The sequence below is a fragment of the Ambystoma mexicanum genome, chromosome 3p (assembly GCF_040938575.1).
Source record: "Ambystoma mexicanum isolate Mex_15411 chromosome 3p, UKY_AmexF1_1, whole genome shotgun sequence".
Classification (NCBI taxonomy): domain Eukaryota; kingdom Metazoa; phylum Chordata; class Amphibia; order Caudata; family Ambystomatidae; genus Ambystoma; species Ambystoma mexicanum.
The window spans coordinates 522649875-522677284 of NC_090925.1; the positions used below are offsets into that span (position 1 = coordinate 522649875).

General features: G+C 44.8%; 1 protein-coding gene across 1 annotated transcript in view; it reads left to right on the forward strand.

The window, feature by feature from the left end:
* The window catches only part of DNTTIP1 (deoxynucleotidyltransferase terminal interacting protein 1), a 184132-nt gene that overhangs the window by 10947 nt on the left and 145775 nt on the right, over positions 1-27410 (forward strand). The window contains exons 2-3 of the mRNA XM_069651219.1: positions 26279-26349; positions 26956-27052. Of these exons, the coding sequence (XP_069507320.1) occupies positions 26279-26349; positions 26956-27052 (168 nt within the window). The remainder of the gene's footprint in view (positions 1-26278; positions 26350-26955; positions 27053-27410) is intronic.

Consider the following 27410-nt stretch of genomic DNA (forward strand, 5'->3'; position numbering starts at 1 on the left):
TTTTACGTTTATCCACCAATGTTGATTGAAGAATTGATCCCATGGTAGCTGGAAACTATGGCAGACGCAGAATGGTACAATATATTTTTGTACATAACAAAATAAAAATACATTTCAGTCTCCGTTCTGTAATCGAATGTAACAAGTTACCGTATAACTCATCACCGGATGAAACCTAATCATAAACACAAACACATATTGAACACATGACGACATGGAGCAGTATTTGAGACTGCGAGTTGCATAAAAGGTGAGCGCTGTGAAGTAGGTACAGCTCCCAATGGGATGGAGAACATACATGCAGAAAACAAGGACAAAGATAGTAACTTTTAGGTTGAACCACAGACAGATGTCATTATAACCAAACTGGCAAGATTACAGATCGAAAAGCAAACCCAGTGCCCACAGATAATGTTTAGGCCCGGCTTCCTGCCCCTAACACTTACATCATGAAGCTCTATGATACAACAGAATTTTCCATGGGACAAAGCGGTTTATATATCACTACCCTGCATACCGGTGGTGTTTGCGGGATGTCGATGAATAATCGTTACAATATGCTCCAGCTAAAAACCCAAAACAAGGCCAGTTTGCACGTTGTTGAATTAGTTATTATGCATACAGCACCATAGTCTGTTTTTAATGGCAGTAATAATAATAATGCGTAAACTTGAACTCACATAATTTCGGGAAATTCCATAGTCACGTTCTGTCGATGAACCACCGCTCTGAACTACGGATCACAGAAGTGTAAACTAACTTTTGGAATGGCCATTCTCAATATAGTAAATGTTATCATTTTTTGTGGCTATTCGACAACTTGTGCCCTTCGAACAGTTGCTGACTAGCGCTCATGGTCAAATAACAAATGGAGCTTGTTTTCAGTGAAAGAAGACCGAGAGGCGTAGGTTTCGATTTATTAAACGAATGCAGAAAAATAAGGAAAAGACGATGATGCATGCGAGTAGTTCAGAAAAGCAAGGACAATCTCGAACAGCCATGTCAAATATGTTATGCGACGTGAACGTGTGGTTTGCTGTTATAAAAGGCTTCTGTGAATCAGGCGCTATGTGTGATGTCATTGCTGGCGCTGTGGCCTTTCGAAAGGCACCAACATTAATTCTGTATTCAGATAACTTTCATGAGATATTTGGTATTCTGTACATTTAAAAATTGTTATCCTTGCTAGTTATCTATTGTCTTATTTCCCTTGAGGGTTGTTCATTGAGGTATGAGTGCAACATAGGACAGCTTTCAATTGCACCGTGCTTACTCTAATTCATGCATGTCCGTTCTTACTCCCTTGCGCACCTGAGTCAGCCCTCTCTGTAACCTTCGTGCGAGACGGTTGACATTGTGTGCAGCGCACTAAATAGTTTACATTCATTATCCGACTAGGCCTTGTGCCATTCGGCCTTGGTAGCACATAGCATAGGCAAGGGGTACCCTAATGGTGTACAAGTGATTCAGGAGGGTATTAAGATGCATTTCTAAACTCTTACCTGATGTAAGATGCTAGGAGCATTAGAGCATTTTTTTGGGGTCTTTCCATAACTTTCGAGTCCAGCCCTGAGCAGTGTATTAACTTGTTCTCAACATTGCAGTAGCGGATGAAAGCGCACGATTGTGCCGCTGAAGCAAAAATTGGTTCTTCTCGGGAAGTCTGTGTCAAGTGAGGAAGGGGCCTAAAAGCGATGAAGAATTGGTTCCCACTATTCGAGTAGGATTTGCCCTTAGCGTCAGATCAGTTTACAAACGGTGAGAATAGCTGGGAAGCGCAGGATAACCCAGCCATCGAATGTCTCCCACTTTCTGTCTTCTATCTAGGACTGAGTGTGCCGCCAGTGATCTCACCTTCTCTCAGAAGCTCACTGTTTCTAGCGCTCTGGTTTGCTCTAGGCTGGACTATTGCAACAGCCTCTTTCTAAATCTGCTTGCTTCTACTCTATGCAATACCTCCAACCCTCTCTTTGGAAATACCTTCCTACTCTCGCTCTTCGCTCTTACAACTCTCTCAGGGTCTGTTGCTTCTACAAGCAAAGAGTTGGCGGTATTTCTCTTTCTTCGGCTGGGACCTCCCCCTGGAACTGCCTCCCAGCCTCTCTGGAACTTGAGGAGAACCATCTCCGGTTCCGGAAGCAACTGAATACCTACCAACATCTTTGCCTCTGCCTTCTCTCTTACTCTCACTTGCTTATTTCTTTACTTCATTTATTTATGTGCTCATACAGCGCCGAAAGCCTGCAGGCATCGGGGCACATAAAACAGGGTTTCAACATAAAAAGATGTAGAACAACCTGAGCTGTCCTAGCTTACCTTCCTAATGGGGGCGACCCCTTTCTTGAAGAGGTATGTTTTTAGGCTCTTTCTGAAGGCCAAATAGCTGGGTTCTAGTCTAATGGCTAGAGGGAGACTATTCCATACTTTTGCCGCCAGCACGGGAAAGGCCCTGCCCAACCACTTTTCTCATTTGTGGGTTGGTACTGTGATCCTGCCTAGTGCCTCCGATCTCAGGGCACGGTTGGGAGAATAACAGACAATTTTATCCTGAAGATATTCTGGTGCCCTACCATGCAGACACCTATGAACCAATGATAAGAATTTGAATTGGATCCTGTCTTCAATCTTCAACCAGTGAAGTGCTATTCTTGCCATGGTGATGTGTTCACTTTTCCTCTTTCTCCTTCTGACCGCATTGTTTTCCATAACCTGTCATTTCTCCACGCAACCATTGCTAGCCCCAAGCATGAGCGATACGTGTGTGATACTGCACTGGTCACCCGGCCTCCCTACGAATTTGGACCATATGTACCTGCCCGCACAGTTGCACACCCGCAATGCCTCCTTGCAACCTGCAATCTTGGTACAATGCTGTACCACCCGAGTTCAGGTTAGCGCAGACCGAGCTGCCAGGCTTGTGTTAGGAGGGAGAGGGGGCTGTAGAAATAGTAAAAGTGAAATTGTAATACAACCGGTCAAATGAAACACTGAAACACTATGTATTGAAAAGAAAAACGGTTTATTTAAATACGATTAGCCCTAAAAATTTCTTGGGCCACATAAGTAATATCAGATTGTATATAACCTCAGTAAAGAAAACACAACAATGTGCTTTAAGGTACACAGACCAAAGCATATAACCTTATTTAGAACACCTAATGGTAGTTCTTTTAAAGTCGAAACTACTACTTACATTAACATTACTTTGAGTAATACAAGGGTAGTAGACCGTATCGATTGCACCGTGATGCTGAGTAAGATACTCACATACTAGAATGAACTTGAATTGATATTTTATTTGTATCGCACTCATACACAAGTGTTTCAGAGCGCGACGAGGCAGGGGAGCGGAACAAGGGAGAACAAAAAGAACGATCTTACTAGGCCCAGGGACATTGAGAACATGCAAGTGCAGGGAAGAGTAAAGGGGGGGGAGTGCAGAGGGAAGGGGGGAAAAGTGGAAAGTGCTAAGGAGGGGAAAGTAATCACAACAAACTGTGGCAAGTGCTAGATTTAAGGTGCAGACACGGGGTGTCTGATAAGTGCACAAAAAGGGGAGGGCTGTAGGGTTACAGATACAGACCCAAGTGCAAGGGTATTCCAGGAGGCAGTGTGGGTGCGTGGCAGGGTGAGCAAGTACCTAGGCCCGAAATCAGAGGGTAATGATGCCGAACCAGAACAGATCAACAGGGGAGAGGAGAAGCGAGGGCAGAAGCAGAGAGGAGGGTCTTGAGGAGCATCCGGAACCGGGGATGGTTCTCCTCAAGTTTGAGAGTGGCAGGGTGGCTGTTCCAGTGGGAGGCACCAGCCAAAGATCTACCCCCAGCTTATTTATTTTGGGGAGAAACTACTGACCCTGAAGGAGTTGGAAGTGGTGGAGCGAAGAGCTCGAGGGAAGGTGTTTACGGATTGAAAGTTGAAGGTATTTTGGACCCAGGGCTATAGAGATACGATCCCATAGCTTAAGGCCAAGTCTCGCAGTCTTGTTCTGGATGAGTTGCAAAGGGCAGAGAGTAGAAGCAGGTAGATTTAGAAAGAGGCTGTTGCAGTAATCCAACCTAGAGAGAACCAGGGCTCGAGAGACAGTGAGCCTCTGGGGGAAGGAGAGGCAAGGCAGAACACCTCTGAGGAGGTGCAGTTGGAAGTGTGACTTTATAGAGACATGAGAGATGTGGGCAGAAAAGGAAAGAGTGGAGTTGAAGGTGACCCAGAGGTTCTTAGCCTTGCAGGTGGGGTTAGGGGGAGGGCCAATGGAGGCCGGCCAGAGGGTGACCGGAAAGGAGGGTGACGGTGTGCCGATGAGGAGGATGACTTGACAATATATTTCTCAGATCTAGTGAAACTCGGATACTAGCACAGTATAAACCAATTACTCTGATGCAGGATAACACATTTGTTATAGGGGAGTTGGACCTTGGGGTGTAATATTCAATTGAAGTTTATTTTGTGTTCAAATATTACTGTGAGCACATTTTAAAGAGAGCTAGAAATCATTTGAATCTAGAAGTCAACCTTTCGACAAGTTCTGATTTTGGTGGACAAGGCTTGTTTGCAAAGTTTTGTGGTATTGTATGTGTCCTGGGAACAAAATCAGCATCCAGTCCAGGAGTGTGCATGGCCAGCACAGATAATGTCAGATCTTCATATATTCGCTTGGCTACCCATTGTTTGCCTCGTTTTGTAGACGCGCGGATGTAACAAAGAATCCTGAATGTTCCTGAAGTTTTCGCTTGATTCCTACCCACGTTCTTGTTATGGGCAAGTATAGCTAGTCTTGTTCTAGCCTCCATACTGTCTATGCGGAAATGCAACCTTTTGGGCCTGTACTTTAGGCACATATTATGGAACACCTCCAAATCTCCAGTGTGACAGCATTCTGTCAGTCCCTTCAGGTCTCTTGAAAGCGTTTTATTGTACACAATATTTTCAAGTGCTTTGTGTGGAGGTGAACATGGCACTGACCACTTCTTCTTTCTTTCCTTCTCCCTCGACAAAAAGGTCCATGTACACTTTAGTGGAATGTTGGTTTTCTGTCCATGAGTGTACGTTAGAACAATGGTGCATCAATAAATGCCATTTCTCAAGTAGAATTTCTAAAGATCCATCACAAGTTTTGGAGCTCCACCAAAGATGGTTGCTGATAGACGAACACCACTTTAAAAGGTTTTCCGAACCCTTCTTTTTACCAACAGCTATAATTGTTTTATTGATTTTGGCAGCATGCCATACATCAAATTGATGCTGAATGTATGGAAACTACTCTCGCATGGCTTTGGCTATTGAAACGTGCCTGTCGGTGGCTATCAAGTCTATTTGAATTCCCCTGGATTCCAGTTGTTTGATGGATTTAAGGAAACCATGTTTCTCCATGTCCACAGACGATGTACATTCAGACACCTGCACCACCACAGAGCTCACAATTCTTTTACTTTCCATATCGTGGTAAGTGCAGTACTTTGCGGAAAATCCTGGACTGTCATCCTGTCCATCGCCAGCTAGCCACAAACGTTTGCAGGGAATGTACTGTCCATTGACATCTGTTCGACATTCCAAGCATGACTAATAGCAGGGAATAAGAATTTGCTTTGGAATTTGTAGTTTTGGGTTTTAGCAAGGAACTCAAGACCCACAAACGGACAAAAACTGGAAATCTTGCTGAAAGTCAATCCGCTGAACAGTAAAGCTGCTGAACAAAGTACATTTCCAGCTGGCACTTTGCCGAGCATCGGTTGAGCAGACCATGTAAATGTATTATGGAGGTGGACACAGGTTGCATGGATTTTCAGGTTGTGCCTTGTAATGCACGAGACCCATTCACCAATGGCTAACCGCATATGTTGCCTCTTGAAGAATGATCACATTTCAGCATTTGTACAATCTCTAGCAGGCAGCTGTCGAACACAATGTATTTTTGCTTCTTTAATAGCAATCGTCCGGCTGTACTGTGTTTTGTGAGTCGACGGTGGTTCAAATCCCCAAAACTTGACAAAATGAAGTTGAGATCTTGAGCAAGTTAGTCAGTCAATTGCGTTATAGCATCAACCTCTGTCACTTCAGGCTATGATAATTCAGCATATATTGGAGAAACAGGTTAACATTGAATGTTTTTGGGGTAGAACATTTTTAGCGGGTTTAGATTGTGTGAAAGGGTCGGGGAGGAGTTGCAATGCATCATCATTGTCTTCATTTTCAACTGTTCGAGCTTGCGCAAAGTAGCAATGGTCCAGGGTAACTTTGTACGGTTCACATGTGAGATTCCATTGATTTTCCGGCCCTGGACAAATGCATCACTAGTCTGAATTTTGACTGTGCAGCGCATCAGATAGTAGTTGTTCCATTGTGAAATCCATTTGGCTAGCGACATCTTTGTTTCTTTCGATGTCTCCATTTTTATACTCCTCTTCCTTCTGGGCTTCTAACAGAATTAATAGAAAAAGATGCTCAGTGTATTGCACACATGCAGAAAATACGATGTTGCAACTAAAAACATAAAATTACTAAAACATCCACCTAAAAACATGTCCAAAACAAACTGGTACGTTCTTTACCATTGTTTTCTTCATTTGCTTCGAAACAGTGGCCTTCTCTTTGCAGATGACAACATTGAGCTGCAAAAAAGCGTTTTTATATGTTTTAAATACAGCAAATTTCATTTCAACGCAAACAAACATATGTACATATCTACAAATGGAAACAACTAGATGGACTTGGAATGATAGCGACATTATATATATTTTTTTAACGTGTTTTTATTGAGATTTTTCAATTTAAAACACAACTCCAGAAAACAATACCATGAATTCCCCCCCACCCCTTCCAACTCCCCAACCACCCAGAAGGAGTCTCTGTGGATGGAACTCTCTAGTATTTTGGCTTGTGACCTTATTTCCTCTAGTTGAACATATTGAGTATCCTTATTTTGTGTGGGCACCATTGTTCCATGTAATTGCTCTGCATGTAGGCAAGGCTTGTGCCCCAATCTGTCAGCAATCTATGGCGCTCCCCCTGGATATTGTGCATGATCCGTTCCATTGCGACTAACGACCACACTCTTTGTAGGCATTCATAGATTGTCGGTGGGGTTCTCTGTTTCCATTTTTGGGCGATTGCCAACCATGCTGCTATTAGCAGCCCCATGAAGTTCTGCTTCTGTATTTTGGTTATAAGCTTCTCATGGGGATCCCAGAGTCCGCACAACCACACCTCCTCTCCCATCCCCCCCACTCCTGTGAACGTGTGTGTTTTGACATCGCCCCAGAATTGCTGAATAACTGGGCAGTCCACCCAGATGTGCCTCCAGTCTCCCACTCCTCTGCACTCACTCCGGAATTTATTTGAGGTTTTTCTATTAATTGTGTGTAGTCTTTCCGGGTTTTAATGCCATTTGCATTAGGATTTTGGTCCAAATTTTCCTGGTCTGAATTGCTCTAGTGAGGTTGGGAATCGCCTCTCATAAGTGTTCCCAGTGCTCCTTAGAATACGTGCACCTGAGGTTTTTTCCCCACTTCTTCATATATTGCCATTTGACCTCTTCGGCTGGAGTGTTCAAGAACTTGTAGGTGTCTGAAACAAATTTATTTGTGTGTCATAAGGTACGTTTCGAATGGGGGGAGTTCCCTAGACACTGCCTGTATGATCCATGGGGATTGCTGCCAGTGGTGTAGCTGTTCATATTCATATCTGTCTTTCGTCGACATCCCTAGCGACTTTATTAAAATGCATTCATAATGAAATGTGAGGCCCAATTTCACTTCATATATGTATACCTCTGTTGCATGCGCTTCTTCAAAGTCCACATCTGGAGTACATTCCTTGAATAGAATAATATATTTTTTTTAAATCAATTGTCGGAGATCCAAGATGGCAGCCGCGGCGTAGAGACGTGCGTCGTTGTCCCTCCCGCGGGGCCGAGATAATAAAGCATAATAAGGCATTGGGAACTCGTAAGAGCCTCTCCTATACCCTGCGGCACCCACAATCATGGGAGAAAAGGAAACAGAGGCACAGGCTCACAGATCGGACCTCTGGAGCAAGTGCACCTCCCCCCCGCCGGACCCGCGGTGAGAGGCGGGACTGGAACCAGAGTCGTACCTGGAAGAGCCCTGCGGCCCGATCAGAAGGAGAAGGCAGGGTGGCAGAGAAGCGAACCCAGACATCTGCGAAAGGCACTGGTGAAGGACTGGTTACGCAGGGAAGAGTAAAACGCGTGCTCCTCAAGCTGAAAGCGAGCACCTGAACCCCCCCCCCACCGAGAGAGAGAGGAGCGGATGCTGTCCGAGAGCGGGAGAGGCGTTCGCAAAACAGGGGCACCCCACCCTCCTCCTGAGTAAGGAGCCCCAAGGGAAATCAAGAGGCAAGCCCTCTTCCTGGACCCACGCGGAGACCAGGCTCCGAACGGAGGCAGAAGGGGCACTCTAAGATATTGCAGCCCCAAACGGTTAGGTGAGCGGCACACCCCAGAAACAGAGCGAGAAAAATAGCCTCCCAGAGATAACTCAGCCTCGGGCTCCCGTGAAGCTAACGTGAACGGTGGCCATAAACAACAGAAGAGGAGGACCGACGAGGGAGAGGTGGAAGCGAGCAGACACCTAGCAGGAAGCAGGATCCTACGTGGCGATTCAAAGAGGATTGCAGATGGTGAGATGGTGAGAGGGGGTAGAGCAGCGAAGGACATCTCATTCTCCGCGCCACCTGCTTGGAGGGCACTGGTACAATCACTCCCCCTCCTCTTCCAAAGGTCAAAAAGGCCCAAGCCCAGGGACAGTAAAGGAGAACCGGTCCGGCGGAGGGAGGCAACAAGGGAGGACCAACATAATACGTTGGAGGTGCAAGGACTCGGCTGGAACAGGAAACTCGGGACACAGACTGGGTGGCCCCCTATTCTTCTGGGTGCAGCATCAAGGGCAAACAGAATAGGAGGGTACAAAACGAAGAGTACCACGCTGCTTATAAACCACACACTATTCCCCCTCCCCCCCCCTCAATAGGAAATGGCAGAAAGGGGATAGCGGCACAAGGAACAGAGACCGGCAGAAGATGCCTAGAAGCCGGTGAGGAAGGACAAGACTGCCCCCCACGCGCAAGATGTCTAAGGCAAGGGGGAAAAGTGGGCAACCCCATACGTAAACCCCCTCCTCCAAGCAGGACTCAACCCTGGAACAGATGTGGTCCTCAGAGAATCAGGCCTACAATAGAGGGAAAATACGGGATGAACCATCCGATGCTCAGATCCCTCGGCACCAGACACAAGTCTCGAAAGAAGACATGCAAGCTTGGTTTAGGGAACTCCAGGACAAATTCATGACAACGGTGCAGGACCAGTTTGCGACCCTGAGGCAGGATATGGAACGGGCGGTACAGGAACTACGTACAGATGTCTCTAACCTGGAAGAAAGGACAGACACGTTAGAGAGAACAGTCCAGAACGTAGAAGAGGGAGCTCAGCAGAATAGTGAATTACAAAAGCAATTGGTGCGACTAACCCACAATTTAGAGCTGCAATGCGAAGACTTGGAAAACCGCTCTCACAGATCAATATTTGCATCAAAAAGATGGTGGAGTCGGTACAGGATAAAGATCTCAAATCGGCCGTCGAAGAGGTCTTCAAAGATATACTGGCAGCCGAAGGAGAGGAGGACATCAAAATTGACAGGGTCCACAGTGTGGGCCCCAGGAGGACAGGCGAGTCGGGGGAACGCCCCAGAGATGTGTTGGTCGCTCTTTCCTCGTACCCTCAAAAAGAAAGGATCCTAAGGCTGGCTTGGGGTATGGACCACATCCGAAGTAACGGGTCGGGGTGGAGATCCAACTGTATCAGGATCTCGCAATGGTAACACTACAGAAAAAGAGACGAATGGCACTAGTTGTCAAGGAGCTGAACTCGAGACGAATAAAATACAAATGGACGTTCCCCTTTGGCCTCCTCTTCATGTGGGATGGGAAGCAGAGAAGGGTGACCACTTACAAGGAAGGGCTTAAGGTCATGGGCATCCAAGAAGAAGAAGGCGCGGATGGGTTCATCGGACAAGAGAAGAGAATCGCAGAAAGCCATGGGGATGGAATACGGTGCAGAGTAAGAAATCTCAACAAAAAGGAGGGAGGCGGACAGCGACGGAGTCTGCCGACTCCAGAGGGAAACCGGAGGAGGGAAGCCGACCGGGAGATGGGAGCAGGTCCGGAATGGAAGGCTGACACTAGCAAACCAATGGATGAAAGCAGTGCGGCCTGCAGGAGGGTCACGAAGCCAGACTCCAGAAAAGACTGAGGTAAATGCAGGGTTTAGGACTCCCCGCAAAGTTCTACCCGAGTAAGCCGAGGGTCAGGAGCGACGGGCAGTGCGCCCTAGCATCTGTAGGACCCTGGACCCTCCTCGGGTCAGTTTATGGTTGGTTGGGGAAGTTCTGGCGAGGATGGGGGGACTCCCGGAAGAGAATACGAAAGCAAGATAAAAGGAGCTCATTGCATCATGAGGGATAAAGCGAAATGTGGCACCTGAAAGTACTCACGTTTAATGTGAGGGGCCTCAATGCCCCGGTAAAAAGGAAAAAGGTAGAAACTCTACTGAAAAGGGAGAGGGGAGATATTATTCTACTCCAACAAACGCACATTACACAACAAGATAACGCAAACTCCACCTTAGGGGTTACAAACAGCTACTCCAGGCCAATGAACCAGATAAAAAAGCAGGGGTGCTGATAGGACTCCTATACGGCAGGGACATTCAGCTTCAAGACACCATGGTGGAAAAGATGGGGCAGTATATATTTTCCAATGCCTTAATAGACGGGCTCTGAGTCACTATTGCCTCGGTCTATGCACCCAATTCGGGGCAGGATTCCTTCCTGAGGGAAACATTGGGAAAGCTGGAGGAATTTGTGAAAAGGGAAATCATATTGGGAGGGGATCTGAACTTAGCATGGCAACCTAATATAGACAGGAGCCAACGTAGGGTCTCAGGGGCTCTGGACCCCCTCTAAGAATCTCTGCCTAAAGAACATCTGGCGCCGAGGGACGTGTGGAGGGAACTCAAAGGCCAACAAAGGGGATTTACACACTTTTCACAGGTTCATAACTCCATGTCAAGGATTTACTATTTCTAGGTCGCAGTAGGGCTTATGGGGAAAGTCCAAGGGATGGAAATAGGCCCAATCTTACTCTCAGATCATGCCCCCATAGGGATGGAAGTCACTTTAGCAGGGAAAAATAGAGGGCTGTGGAACTGGCGGCTTCCGCAGGAAGTAGTCCAGGGCCCCATCTCAGAGGGCTCAATTAGAGAGAAAATTGATGAATACTTGACCCATAACGACACAGGAGAAGTAGCACTAGGGTCGGTCTGGGAGGCCTTTAAAGCGGTCATGAGGGGACACATAATTGCCCTGAACAGCGGAGGGTGTCGAGGAAAGAGCTAGAACAAAAGATCTCGGACATACAGGGGGAACTCACTCGGAACCCAAAAGTAAGCCTCAAAAAGGCGTTGAGACACGTGCAGGGTCAATTAGATGTAATTCGGACAAAGAATGCAGAAAAAACTCTGCTGTATTTAAGACACCGATACTACATGAAAGCCAATAAAGCCGATAGGCTCCTAGCCAGGCAGCTCGGGGCCAAGCAGACTGTTGTCGACAAAAAATATTTTATTCAAATGGGGAGACAGTAACGCGCACAAAGGATATAGGGGAGGCCCTCAGAGAATACTACCAATCGTTGTACGCAACGGATAACCCGAATAGAGCAGATAAAAAAACCTATCTAGCGGCCTTACCCATCCCACAAATCCCAGAGGTAGACAGAGACATCCTGGAGGGCAACATCACAGAAGAAGAGGTGCAGAAAGCAATTCTGAGCCTCCCGACAAACAAAGCACCTGGACCATATGGTTTCACGGCATTTTTCTACATATGGCTCAAGACCAAGACTTTAAATTGTTTGAGGTCTGTAGAACACAACTAAATCTTAAGGAAACAGATCGATATAAATGCGAGCAACTAAATCACTGGTTATTGACACAACCCATTAAGCGGGCAGCTACGCGGGACCTTACCCCATTTGAAACATATACCCTGACTAATTCAGGGTCAAGGAAGTTGGTATGATCACTTTACAGGTACATAAACATCCAGACAGAGACCATAAAGTGGAACCATATGCAAAAATGGGAAGACGCATTAGGGAAGAATATCGGTCTCCTCAGACCTAAGGGCAAATGTTCCAAAAATGACACGCACGGTCCAAATGAGGGAAATGTGGTTAAAGGTTATGACCCAATGGCACTATACCCCAGAGAGATACACGCATACATCCAAACTCTGTTGGAGGGGCTGCTCAAGGGAGGGCACCTGGAAACGTATTTGGTGGGACTGCCAGGGGATCCAAAGATTCTGGGTCAAAGTAAGGAAGCAAATGCAGGCGATTTTCACGAGCGCAGGCCAAATGGGAGAGAGGGTGTGGTTCTGTGGGCTAAGAGACCAGACGGCGAAAGCATTATCGAGAGTACATTGGAGGAGCTTTATGGGGTTGGTTATTGCAGCTTGGCTTGCCGTTGCGCACAGTTGGAAACAAAGGGACCCCACCCCCATTGGTCTTCGTTTGGCTTCAGAAGGTGTGGGCATTGGTGTCAATGGAAAGGTTAATGCATAACCTGCAAGGCACGAGTGGATCCTTCAGGAAGGAATGGGGGGCGGTACTGGATTACCTCCAATCGGACTATATGGAACAATGGTGCCCTCACAAAATAAAAATTCTGGACATATCCTTGACTTAACTGCTTCAATAATGATACAAGAGATACAGATCTTCCGGGGGGGTAGGGGAGAGTTGGGGTTAAGTTGTTTATTTCTACTTTCGGAGATGTCTTTCTATTTGATGTTGGGTTGTGTGCAACTGGAAACACCAATAAAAAGAACTTAAAAAATAAATTGTCAACTGAAGTGCTCATTAAACTTTTTCAGAGCACCACAAATCTAAGTATTTTGCATAGATTGCAAACCATATACTGTTAGGTTTGTTTTAGCAACAGAAATAGAACATTAGTATGGGCAGAACTTCAAACAGTGTACGTGACTTGGTCATAAAATTCAGTTCATATTTCACCTTATAACCATCCGAGATGACACATGGACTTGATTTGAGATCGGCCTGTAAAACATAGTGATTACAATGTTGCCCTGAGAAGTATTTTGATTTGTAATGTGTCCTTGGTGACTGTCCTGCATTAGGGAGGAAGTGCAACTTTAGAACCAAAATCAGAAAAGTTTGAAACGGTGCACGGTTACATGCATTTTAGTCTCAAAGTATATCCATTTTAGGATGTACTCTGATTCTTGCAAGTGAATTGTAAATACAAATACCTCAAACTCTAGACCTGGTGCAAAGGAGGAAGTGATTGTAGTCGAAGTTACATCAATCCCATAGAAAACAGCACTTGTTTAAATACGGATTAAAAAGCAAAATGAAATGGAAAAAATGCGATGCAGACGAAGGTACATACCAAACTGAGATGCAGACGCTGGTACACATGTATAGACACCCATATATGCCACTTAGTATCAATAACCAGTATTACAGTTTGATATGTTTAAATTCAAAGCATAACACATGCAAGTAGTTCAATCGCATTCAAAGAGTAGTATAATAAAATAACTTGATGGGTAAGTGAGATTGATGTTGACCCCGGAAAAGTAATTGATGCAGAATATTGCTCCTTTGTTTTCAGCACATTGTCCCAGAATAGTGCTATGGAAAAGGTAAATAAGTACTTGAAATGTGGCCTCATGCAACACTATAAAATTTCCCTTTGTGCAGGTCGGTAGTGCTCACCATTGGGATACTAGGCATGTTGGTGGTTTTGTCACTGTCGAGGGTCTTTGCTTCCATCAATGTGCTCTACGTAAAGAAGGGTATGTCAACCAACACATTTCGAAAACATGGTTTCTAAGGGGCACTGTGGAAGTTTTTATCAAGGGTCGCATATCATTTATTGGTTAGTCGCTCCAGAATGCGAGGAAAGATGAAGTATACTAAGATGAAAGATTTGAAATTTCTGTTGAATCTGGCAACTATGCAAAATTGAGTCCCGAAACATTGATGTAGATAAACACCAATACACTACTTTAAATAAATCAAGAGACGGGAGATAATACTTGTTAATGCTGCCCATCGTCCTACATACCAACAATCGTAACAAACTCAACGTTCACTACTCACCAGCCATCCACGTTAAATTTAGTTGGGATAGCATTTGGAAGCAATTTACGAAGCATTCCCAATCGACGTTTTTTGTGTACTTTAATAATGTGCCACTTTGATTGTTCGTACATATCCTCGGTAAAGTGCAGGCTGCAGAGGCGGAATCGATTGGCCCTCGCGTCAGCCAAGATTTCCTAGGCCCTACTTTCAATCTCGTCCACTTCAAAACCACAATTTTTAATCCATGTTCTTATTAAATCAATATCCTTCGGGAATACATGCAGGATAGTATCCAGAGCTTTGCCGTGGCTTGCAGAAGTGCAACCGACAAGGACACATGAAGGCATTCTTGAAAAGTGCGCAAGATCTGTATAAAGAAATATGAACGATTACCACGAATAATACTGTATGAATGTGAATAAAGGAATTGCAGCAGAGCTTTGTCTGAAAAGTTTCGACATAAACGTTCAGAGCAACGTATAGAGAAGTAAATAGGTGACTTACCCTATGGGCAAACAAATGAGCCGATTCAGCAAACGGAGCAACAAGTATCCAATGATCAGGTAGCTCGATGATGATATACCTTGTAGATCTTCGAAATGTTCTCAAGGTAAATCTCAAGGTGTTTATAAAGGATTACAAAAGTGGGTGTGTATGTCAGCGTATGATGTGTTTGTAGGCACCCACTCTGCCTCCATGCCAATGATTCCCATATGCACCCACTCTGCCGCCTTGCAAGCGCACAGGCGTAGGCTACTTGTACAGCATATAGGACAATGGGGCCAGGCTTCTTTCACAAACGCAAACATACTTGTCTGGGTCTTTGCTTTTTTTGAAAGTGGCAATTTTTTTAGGCCATGAATGCCAGTTTGATGACTTAGTTCACTATGTGGGTAGTAGTAGTTTAGTTTAGTTTTTATTTCTATAGCGCACTTAACCCTCAGGTATGAAGGTGCTTTAGCTTGGTAACGGAGTTACAGATACATGTTGAAATGCGAAATTCCAACGTTGCAGATACATATCAAAACCACAAGTCAATGAGTTGCAAAGTTACAGATACATATCAAACACCAAGTGATTGAGTTACAGCAAAACAAACAATGGAAATACAAAGAAAAATAAGAATTAAATCAGTACAGAAACAAGACAACCATACAATAAATTAACCAAGTGTACAGTTACTGCCATAAATCGGCAGCTAGTTAGTGACGTAATGTGTGTCAAGGATTATATGGCAGGGAACGGTACATTACGGCTAGTAATCTGGTTTTAGGGCCGCCATTATTGGGAGAAGAGCCAGGTTTTTACCCCGGATCTAAAGGCCCAGAAAGATGGTTTGGCTGTAATGGCATTAGGGAGAGAGTTCCAACATTTGGCTGCTGGGAAGCTTGAGCGCCCTGCCGGTTTTAGATTATGCCTGGGTATATTAAGGCAGTGTAAGTAGGATGATCTGATGGGTCTGGTAGATGAATGTGTTGAGAATTTGTCAGTAAGGTATTGGGGGGGCTGTGTTGGCCAAACCTTTTTGAGTAATGACGAGTGAGCGTAGTTTGATTCTATCCCTTACTGGAAGCCATAGTGCGTCTCGTCTGAAGGAGGATATGTGACTGGAACGTGGTATGTTCAGAGCACAGCAAAGGGCATTTTTCTGGAGAACTTCCAATTTATTCAGGTTGTGCTCAGTACAACCTAGAACTAGGGTATTACAATAATCCAGTTTGGACAAGATTAGTGCCCTTGCTAGTGTGAGGCAACTGTTAGTAGATCAGTACGGTTTGCATGCATTCATTAGTTTGTTAGTATATGCTGTAGAGGAAGCTGTGGAATTTACTTGTTTTTTTAGAGTGAACACTATTGCTGAATATATATTTTTTAACAAGCACAATTTGCATCACCTTTTCATCAAAATACTCACCTTTGGGTAATAATATTCAAACGGTGCCCGGAATGAATGTCGACTTGGAACTGTGTGCCATGTATCAATGTTATGGCTCGGTACTACCCAGTGCATAGGAGCCGACTGCCATTGATACTAGGGAGGAGGATGGATGGGACGAGGTGAGCGCAAAAGGCACGGAACACTGCTCAATGGACACCAACATATCTTGATTGTGGGGATGGGGTCTTGAAGAGGGGAGTCTGGAGAAACTGTCTGACAAGGCCTTGTGGACATAATTAACATGTGGCCCCTGGAAGGCAGCTGCCAGCAATTGCAAGTGAACTCGCCAGACAAGATGTAGGTCCACAACACACGAATCTGATATCCCACAAAGGGTGCTATCAGTGAGCTAAGGAGGGCCAGTTCCTGTTTCACTGTACAAGTGTCCAACAAGTACAGAACTAGGATAACGATGCACACCTGTTTATTTGCACATGGTTTTAGGTTTGAACTGCAATCGATACTGGAGAGGCAGGGAGGGGGGTGGCTGGATTGGAACAGTTCAGTCTTGAGACACTGGGTCTGGGCAGGCCATGTGAACAATGGTCCCTGTGCGGATGATCCATTTGAAGTGCCCATGGTGTTTGGCAACTTGAGCGGTCTCACTCACCCAGACCCCTTTGGAGTGTGAACTGCAATTGATAGTATGGGGGAGGAGGTGGATAGGCATGAGCCGAGCGCAAAAAGGCTGAAAAAATACTGAAGGGACACAACATTTTGTTGGTTGCAGGGGCTGGGTCTTGAAGATGGAAGTCTGGAGACACTGGGTCTGGGGAGGCCATGTGAACAATGATCCCTGTGAGGAAGATCCCTTTGAGGTGCATATGGTGTTTGGTAACTAGAGTGTTCTCATCATGGAAAAGCACGTCCATAGCTGTAAACGGCCATTGATACTATAGGGGGATGGATGTGGATGAGGTGAGCGCAAAAGGGCACCAACTATTTTGTATTTTATTTTCACATTCTATCATAGGCAAAGGGTTGAACAAGCTCAAAATGTGTAATATGGGGCCATTTTGAAAAATTATTTCCAGTGCCTCCATTGATTCCCAGTCCACCCCTGGCACCAACCATTCTTGGCGTGAATGCCACGAACGACACAGGCAGGAATTACTCGTTGAATGCGGTATCCAAGCCTCCCATGAAGCCACCATGTAAACGAATGATAGGCCACCAGCCTGTACCACCCGTGAAAGAGAAACATACATATTTCAATTGAATGAACCAAATAAGTGTACCACCTTACTTGAAAGTGCATCCTAAATTCGATGGCATAGTTGCCCTTAATAAAGTAACTTTGCTGTCTGGACACATTACAAAATTGAACACCCATTCGAGACAGAACGGTTTAGGCCATAGAGAAATATTGTTTTTCAGTTGGAAGTGAAAGACACGTAAGCGAAGAAAACTCTTATTTCCAAAAAGCGAGAGAAATGTATTCAATTTACAGACTAAATTCATTACTCAGTGATCGATCGAAGTTACGACAATGTAGGAGAACAACATGAAATGTTAGTCATCTCAGTGGTCAAATTTACATCACATCTAGAGTATATTTACTTGTTACGTGGATTGCGAGGGCGAACTGTTGCACGATGTTTGTGCATAAGCACCATCATAATCTGTAACATGGACTTTGTGAGGCAGGCTGCCCTGAAGTCATGCAGCTCGGTAACGCATAGCGGTGGTGCGTCTTCTTCTGATATGTAGCAGAATTTTCATTGCAGCTGCAGTTCTCCACCTCGGTTGGCATGAGCTCGTAATGATTGCAGGTACACCGGGTGGAAACGTCTTCCATGCGACTAGGCAGAGATTCACTCTCTGATGGTACATCTTGCAAACTATAGTCTGATTTCCCCATTGTTTCCGTAGCTTTCGCTTTCCATTAATTCCTCCTCAGAATACTCGGACTCGTACTGGTAGGGCTGTATGGTTGCCATTCTACGACAAATATTTAACCAAAATGCAACTAGCGAGTGAAATCAGTTCTGTTAATGTAAGTACCTGTTTGCAAGGGCTTCGTACTAGGAAGATAGGTGAACAGAGCAGAAACGAGTCACGGGGAGCGATCTAAACTAAACACAGCAAAACTATTGACAAAGAAACTCCAATGTTGTCTGATCAGAAAGTGTCTGTTTATAGTTATTTGGGAAAGAGGCGTCCTGGCGTTTTCATGGATCCACGTCAATAGCTTTCACGCAGAGAACGTTCAAACGAGACGTGCATTGGTGTTGTGAAAAGGGCCGAACATGTCTAGTGATGACAGGGGCGGGCGATCTGTATCATTGCCGCGAGGGTACTTGAACTTGGGGCGATGCTTCAACTGATAAGATTAGCACAAGATGGTCGCGCACGACACGTTGTTTTCACATCTGTAAAAGTGAGGAAAACGGTAAAATGCATAGGAAAAAGTGTTATGATCGATCACATTATGCTAAACACGACTTGCCCGAACGATCGGGACACTTAACATTTTTGAGTATACTTCCCCTTTAGAGGTCTCACATTAGTCAATCGTTTAAAGGGGGAGACAAAACAACAATTCAACAGTCACAAATTTGATAAGTTGACAGAACAGAAAAGAACACCTTGAGAAGCAGGTAAGGGCTGCAATGAATGTGGGTTTGGCTGGTCTTGCCACAGTGGATACTTAAAATATCAGAAGGACGTGGAAATTATATTGGACTGTTTACCGACTAGAGGCGGAAAAACAGTTTTGGCCGCTGATGACGTCAACGGCTCAACCAATATCTGGAAGAGAATGGGGCCTGTGAGACCCTGAGGTACACCAGGCGGTCAGTCAATAAGCTGTATGGAAGGAGGGGGAGAAGGAAGAGCAGATGAATTGCTGTATTCTCAGCAGAAAGTAAAGTGAAATATTTATGAAAGTGACTGGAACCTGAACAGAGAGAGGCTGGCAACTCTTTGAACATTTTAAATTTGATGTGAAATCCTGTAACTAAGTGCTGAATTTCTTACTAAGACATCCGTCCCGAAAATGTAGGGGTGTTGTATTAATAAAAAAAGCTTAATTTGCTTCCCACCAAGGAGGGAATGGGTGCAAGAATGCAAGTTTCAAAGCAGGAAAGATTGTGCTGTTTTTGAAATCTGGTTTGTTGAGTCGCTATAGCACTTATTTGTTGATTGCTGGGGTCTCTCTGAAGTGCAATCCAATTTGTTCTGAAGTGCAATCCAATTTGTTTGGGAATTTTTAGAAAAGGTTGTGGTATTGTCTTTTATCTGAACCGGTGGATGCCCATTGTATTGCTGTAACGAGATTTGTTAATATGATTTTTGATTGAGGATGCTGTGTAAACTGTCACTGACCTTCTTTTCAGATTATTATGATGTACTAAGAGGGTCTAGGGTGCCCTTAAAACGTGTAATGTATGACATTTTTATTAATCAGTTTGTTCCATTTTATATTTGTCATTTTTCGTTTTATTTTTTTGTATTCACTTGTTTTAATGTGTGAAAGGTTTATGGAAACTATAGCACACAATAAATAAATCATTATCAAGAGAGTGATGCTCCGCGGACGGAGGGTGGGGACCAAGTATTGGGACGAAGAAGCGTAGGACTAGCAGTAGTGAAGATTACTGGTAAATAATCCAGGCATTACTTTGATGTCTCCTTCCTTGTCCTAGTACTCTTTGACATATACTAACTGTCACATGCGAGGCCCTCGAAGAACAACACAGATCATGGACATGCAGCACACCACAATCCCTTTATCCCATGCACAGAGTTCAACATGGCACAGCACTCCACATTGAAATGGAAAAAGGCTGATCCAAGTGACCTTGAAGTAATAGACAATGTTTTAAGACTGTCAGGGGGGAGGGCCAAGTCGACTGCCCGTCAGATGTCCAAGACTGCGGCCCCCAGGCCTCCACCGAGGAAGCTGCCATCCCTCTGATAGACCTACCCAAGACACCCGGGGGGTCACAAGGGATCCACTCCCAGATTAAGAAAGTGAGATTGTTTCCTCAAGTCACCAGCTGATCCTAAGGGAGGAGGCTTTTCTCCCCCTACCTGTGGCCCCATGGATGATAAAAGGGCTAGAAAATGACCTAAACGGTGCTGATCTCTCTAGATAGCTGAGGAAAACAGCTCTTGCATCACAAAATGTTTTCACCTCTTTCCACCCACTGCAGTCAGCTGGACTTTCCCTCCCTCCAGCTGATGGTCGGGGATCATGCGAATCCTAGGCCACTGAGGCCCGCAACACCTAACTGCAACCATGTTCACTGAAAGATGGCGGCCGTCTTTACTGCTGGGGAAGAATGCTGCATCCATGTGCCTGGACGCCCTACAGCCCGAGGCTGTTTTAACATCTTATAGCCAATTGAGGGAGCTGGTGAGGCGAAGCCGGCCCCCAGCTCCAAGGCCCAATGTAAGGCTGTGTTCCCTGTAAGGCCTTGTAAGAATGATTATTGTATTTTACCCTTACTCCCTCCCCCCCCTCTTGAAGCACTTTGAAACACTTTGTGTATAGGCGCTATATAAATAAAATATATCATAAAAATATAGGGCCTCATCTGACTGTAAATCCCCGGGACAGCGGGATAGTGATCTCTTCTGATAAGTGAAAAAGAGATGCCACCTTCGCACTGTAGGCTGATGACCTCAGGGTAGATAATCGGATAAGGAGGAATGAGAAGGGTAATTGGCCCTTAGTTTGCCAATCTGCCTAGTCAAAATGATTGCAACCAAGAATATGGTCTTCAGAGTAAGAACTTAAGGTTGACCGTCCTGAGGGGTCCAATGGGAGGACGCTGACGAGTGGGATTGCCCAGAGGGTGATCTCAGGATGGAAATAAGGATTTAACTCTTGAGCGGTAAACCGCAAAACTCCTTAACAAATGGGCAATCACAGGGGCCACTGACTCATCTTCACCTCATGAATCCCAGAAATCCCCGATTGCAGCCCACTGAGCCCTAAAGGAATGAGAAAACCCTACGTCAAACCCATCCTGGAGAAATTGGGAAAGGGGGCCTATTCCACATTCTAGTTGGCGGTCCCCAGTCCATTTCACCAATTAACAAAGAAGTCCTATTGGCGACTATAGCACAGCCGGGTTGAAGGATGCCTCAGAGGCCTGTACTGAGGCAGATGTTCTTGACCTTCATGCCCAGTCTCTACAATCCTTCCCTCCCAATTGCCAGGCCTCCCCAATCTCGATTGTTGGCCAGGAGAAACCCTTCATGTTGCTAACAGGTGAGGGAGCTGATTGGGCAAGGAGACCGTCAACTGAACCAAGTGTACTAACCAACCTCTCCTTACCACCAGAATTACTTGCTGCCCCTGAAAATCTAAATCACCTGCAACAGTAAAGCGATCAGTGGTTGGGGGGGTGGGAAGGCTAAACTAAACTCCTCTGGCCACTGATAAGTCAGAGCATCCACCCTCCAAGACCTCAGCACCTGGAGCAAAATCTGGTAAGAAGAAAATTTGAGGCTGAAGCAAACATGTCCTTCTTGTGAGTCCCCCACCTCCGACATAGGGACAAGTAACCCCCTTTGATAGTCTCCATTCTGAAGAGGCAGGAAATTCCTGGCTCAAGGCATCTGCCAGCTGATTCTCTCTCCCCCTTACATCCCAAGCCCTGATGGAGAGGAGATTGCCCTCCACTCAGACCTCACAGGCAATCTTATTCAGGGGGCAAGATTGTGTGTCCCCTTGGTGATTGATGTAGGCAAGGGGGGTAGTGTTGTCTGTTTTGACCATAATTCTGTGCCCTTGCACCTCCTTGCTGGAGGACATCAGGGTGCATCTCACAGTCTCTAGTTCCCTGCAGTTCGAGGATGGGTAGTATTTGTAGTAAGTCCAATAACCATGTGTGGTTCTTTGCCCCAAAACCTCTCCCCAGCGGATGAGTATGTCGTAGGTCAGTTCGGGGAGAGGCTCCAAGGAGAACCCTTCGTCAAGCACCATCGTAACTTGTTGCTAGTGCTGGTGACGTGGTAACAAAGTGTTCGAAGATCTTTGACTTTGATGACCAGTGCTTGTGAAGGTGAACCAGAAGACACCGAAGATGCAGTCTGGTCAATGGGGGTCACATAAAATGTGAATCTGAAGCTGAAACCGAGCCAGGGCCCACAAGATCTGGTACAATTTCCAAACTCCCTCCTGAAGAGAGCAAGCCTAGTCTTCCGGGTGATAGACCTATCTTGACTCTGCATTGAACACAGCACCTATAAATTGCAACTGCTGGATTTGATTCAGGTGACATTTCTTCTGGTTAATTAGGAAGGTGTGATTTTTCAGCAGGCTGAGTTGTACTGATGAACTGCCTGGCTTCCACTTGTGACGACCCCTGGATTAACCAGTCATCTAAGTAACAGTAATTGGCAATCCCTTCCTTGTGCAGACTTCCCATCTATGGAGCCAACACTTTGGTGAAGATCCTGGGAGCGGAGTGGAACCCGAAGGAAAGCACCATGAACTGATAGTGTATCTGTCCTACTGTAAATCTCAGTATTTGCAGTACTCCGGATGGATGGTGATTCATCGAGAAAGTCCAAGGAGGTCAACCAGTTGCCCCGTTATGTTGGTGTAATCATCTTCTGTAATGATTCCATCTTGAAGGTGATTTTAGGTTGATCACCAGGCGGAATCATCCCGATGTCTTAGGGGTATCATGACATCACTGCGCATCCCATTACTGCGCATACCAAAATATAGAATTTTGACATCCCTATTTTACCGCATATATCTATGTGTGGGCGGGGGGGTTGTAAGTTAATAATAAATATGGGGTTGGGTGCAGCGAAATGCGTAAGAAAAAAAGAGAAAATTCAGCATTGTCGAATGTGCAGTAAGAAATGCACAGCGATTACACAGATCCTGCCTTAGATACCAGAAAGACGATGGAATAGCAGCCGCAAAACATATCTGCTGATGGGACTTCCATAATCACTCCCTACTCATTCAGATGAAGAATCTCTGTCATCCGGGCTGCCTGCTTCTCCTCATTCTTCAGGTATCATGTAAGAACAGGCCCTGTTCTGTCCAGAATGGCGGCAAATTCTATCCTGTAGCCCTGGATGATGATCTGTAGCACCCAAGGATCAGCCTCCCATTGATGTTTAAAGAGCCCCTGCCGAGCTCCTATTCCGGGGAGACCAGTGTAGTGAGGAAGGCTGACTCTTAATGGAGGGGTTCGACTGTTTTTGTTAGTTAGATGGGAGGCCCTCCTGGCACCCCTGGAACACAGGGCGGCTTCCACCAGCCGAGGCCCTGTATGGTGTTCTTGAGGACTGGAACAACCTGTGTGAGGATGTGTTTTACACCTAATGGAGCCTGCATGTTTATCCTATTTATGGACCCGATCCACCTTGCATTCCCGAGTCCTCTCCGAATAACTTGATTCTTGGCCACTGATTTCTTTGAGTTCTCTGTCTTCTAGTATCTATTAGCGGTATGCCTCCTACCTGACATCGGGGTACCCATGGCAAGTGAGGCAGCTCTGACTTGATCATACGCCAGGTCTGCAACAGTTTTAAATGCATATGTATACCTTCAATCAAATCATACATGAGTATATTTCCATCATAGATGCATTTCGGTTTCTAACCTATAATGCTGCTTAAAAAGCTTATAAGAGCGCAGGGAACCACGATGGCATTAGTAAAATGAAGAAAAATGAAAGCTGGTCGACCCTGCCTCAGTGGATGGACCTTAAGATCTGTATATTTAATCTTTCTCAATGTTTCATATTTTTGACCGAAAAGTAAAACATGAAATATAGCATATAATATTTGTATATAATATTACAAAGGAAAGGGCAGTGGGAGGCTGTTTCTCTTGCGCTTTCTGCACACCAAATTGCATATGTGAAGTTTATTGGCAGGCAGTGGAACCTAAGTCTTGTGATTAAGAACCTATCATGAAGTAGAAGGCATCGGATCAAATAAGGTTGTATGCCTGTTGGTTGTGATATTGGCCAGAAAGCTCGATTCAATGGCCAGGTTAATTAACATAGACTCGGCCCTTGCAAGGTATAATTGTGAGGCTAGGTTATGAAGAAATATAATTTTCTTAACCTTCGTTAGGTTATCCGAAAGTGATTCTATTGTTAATTCCTGGCTGAATGTTCATTTTTCAATTACATTCTCCAGCCTAGGAGTCCTGGATGCATTGTCGGATTTTAATAAGTTGTCCAAAAATATCTTAGACCAGTATGCTTTCCTACTTATTTAGCCATTTAAAAAGTGTGAAACTGATGCTTGTGCTATGTGATCTTCTAGATACATTAATCCTAGTTCCACATTCTGAACAGAGAAAGGAAGACCTTAATGATGTTTTACTGTTCTGGGCCAATTGCCACCAATTGCTTGCATCGTTTTGATGTTTTTTCTGCATGCTTTCCATTAGATAACCTGGTGTTGGTAGATTACTGCACATCCAAATTGGTTGCAAATTCTTTGCGCATTTTGCTGCATATATATGTTGAAGTTGGTCTAGGTATATAATTAATGTAAAGGCTTTAAGGGAGGGGATGCAGCAGGGTCTCGTCCAGCATATATATGCAGCAAAATGTACCAGACAAAAAAGAATTCGACCAATTCTCCAACAACCAATTTGATCCGATGTATCGGCCAAACTGATAGCCGCAGGGGTATAACAAATGACTTAGAAGACGAAAGAGGAATGCCCTCTCAATCGGGCCGATAGTTATGTAAAAAGTTGGAGATCTTTTATATGGCATTTTGTAAATGTGAATACTCCTGGTTTACTTGCATTTTATCATCAGACCCAGAGCATGCATGTATTGTGCATCTGTATCGATCAATTTTAGTAGTGCGTTGGGGGTCCTTGCCGTCACAAGCGTAGCATTAGACTGATCTTGTAGCCAGCAACATCGACATTAGTCACACAGGCCATGGTGCAGTGAGTTTGCATATAGGTTAAGCATGAGGGGGGATGGTACACAGTACACAACCCTGTGTCATCCCCCTTCTTATCGGTATCGAACAACAAGCCAATCTTGCTTCCTGCAGCCGTCCCTAGACAAGCTTCTAGATGAAGACCGCTCTAGTAGTGAGAGTGTGCTTTCGACTGTGACTGCAGGCTACAGATCCACACATGAACCATTCATCAAAAAGCTAGCAGAGCGGACAGGATGCCAATACTTACGAGAGCTTGGTTTGAGGGGCTCCTACTCTTAAACAGCAGCCAAAGGTAACTAGGCTTGCAAAAAGGTGCAGTCGCTATACCAGTGGTTTGCAGCCTTTGACTCGTCTGATTTGGACTGCAACACTCATCAGGCTTAGCCAGGATACTCAATGTTGCGAGATCATGTGATTCTTATACAAAACATCTTGAGAGTCACAGGTTGCAACCCTTGTCCTACACAGTATAACAGCATGCTTTATACATTTCTCTAGTCTGTGGTCTGTCTTGTCGAAAACATGCATACTTTGCACATTGCTTTGATATGTGGTCTGTCATGTAATGATTAATGTTGTGTAGACATGACTGACTAATGTTAACTTAAATGTGTTTTACATTGCAACTGCTGCCACAGGCTTACACATACATTGCACAGAAGTTGTAGTCCAAAACATCAGGAGTGCCAATTGTTGAAGAGCCCTTGGACAATAGCACTCATTTAACACTGCCTTTAACTCAACCACCTAAATCAGTGACTGGGAATTACACCTAAACAGACAACCAGTGAACTGGGTAATCAAATCTAGCAGGAATTCCACCTCAATGGAAAATCAGACCAGGATAGTTCCTACCTATCACAGCCTAATTGGATAGTTGTCCTGTGAAGTTTGTAATTTCTTGGGGAATACTATAATTATGTCTTTTTAATAACTATACCCCACAGCTCCTCGCGTTCACAGAACTATTGTCCAGAAACCTGTTGTTTTGTGGAAATGGGTTTGGATTGTTTTTGTGGCCTCTTTTCTTATCCGGTTAACAATTCATGGCCATTCTACCTATTGCATTGGTTTTCCTTTGAGCTTGGGGTTGGTTGTTCATTGAGGTATTCCCTCCCCTCAACTCTTTGTCAGTTTCTGTTGGAATGTGGGTTGTTTCACAATTGAGCCTTTGGGATCAACGTTTGTAGACCCGATTTGACGCATATAGCAGTCGCTGGAAAGCTCAACAGTGATGTTTTCTCTGTTGTTTAATTGTAGAATCCATGGAACATCATGATTAAACACAGACAGGTGCAGAAAAGGGGGCGACGTTCTCAGATGTCAGTCAGGTAAGAGACCATTTCCCTGTTTTCCACTATTTTAGGCCTGTTATGAATCATTCCCCATAGAGCTGTGCATACCAAAAAGGTGTAGGAAATATGGCACTAGTGGTATTGTAGGGTGTATTCGGATGGGAGGTTAGACAAAAAGACGAGTCTGAAATGTGGAATATGATGTGAAATAGGCAACGAAAAAAAGACATGTATCCTCTGATGCAACTCTGGATCCATGGACCTCATGCTAAATATCTCCACTAATATTGTGTCAGGCACAGTTGTCGCAGCCGTGTCTATTCAAAACTTTGTTGATCATTATCCGTACTCTCTGGCAATTCAGTAGTGTTCCCATATTCTGAATATCTGTGTTGTATTACTATTATTTTTCTGGTCTTTTCTGTAAACCCTCCCAGAATCTCCTAATCCATCCCTCCATCTTAACTTCTCCAAATCAGAAATTGTCTACTTGCTTCACTACCATGGTATATTGTCAGTCCGATCACGTCAGAATGGGGGCAGAAAGGCACAGGTGCCAATTTGATAGCAGAAACATTTTTGATTTCACAGTTCTGGTGCAGTTAAAATGATAATCTGAAGTCCCTTGTGAATCTGCTTTAGTTTCACAGATCCCAATGTCTCCATGGATCTGCTGCGGGCAGTCTTGCAACCCAGTATCAATGAAGAGATTCAGACCGTCTTCAACAAATACATGAAGGTAATGGTCCACACTACATTTACAAGTTCATCGGTTGTGTGATTTGGACCATTGCTGTCTCCAACAGACTAACATTATTCATATCCTACTAATGGTGCAGTTGGAATACCAGAGGCTGGTACAGTGGGCAAATGAAATAGAAAAGGGAAGAGAGCAGTTGGGCCAAATCGGCTGCGATTATAGTTACAAATGAAAGAAGATTGTGCATCCTCCCTCTCGGGCACCTTGCTTTCTGACTGTCCCATTTTATTTTATTTATTATTTGTATGGCACCTATACACAAGTGTTTCCAGGTGCCACAAGACAAGATGGGAGAGCGGGAGAGACAAGGGAATCATGAGTGTAGAACAACACAAAA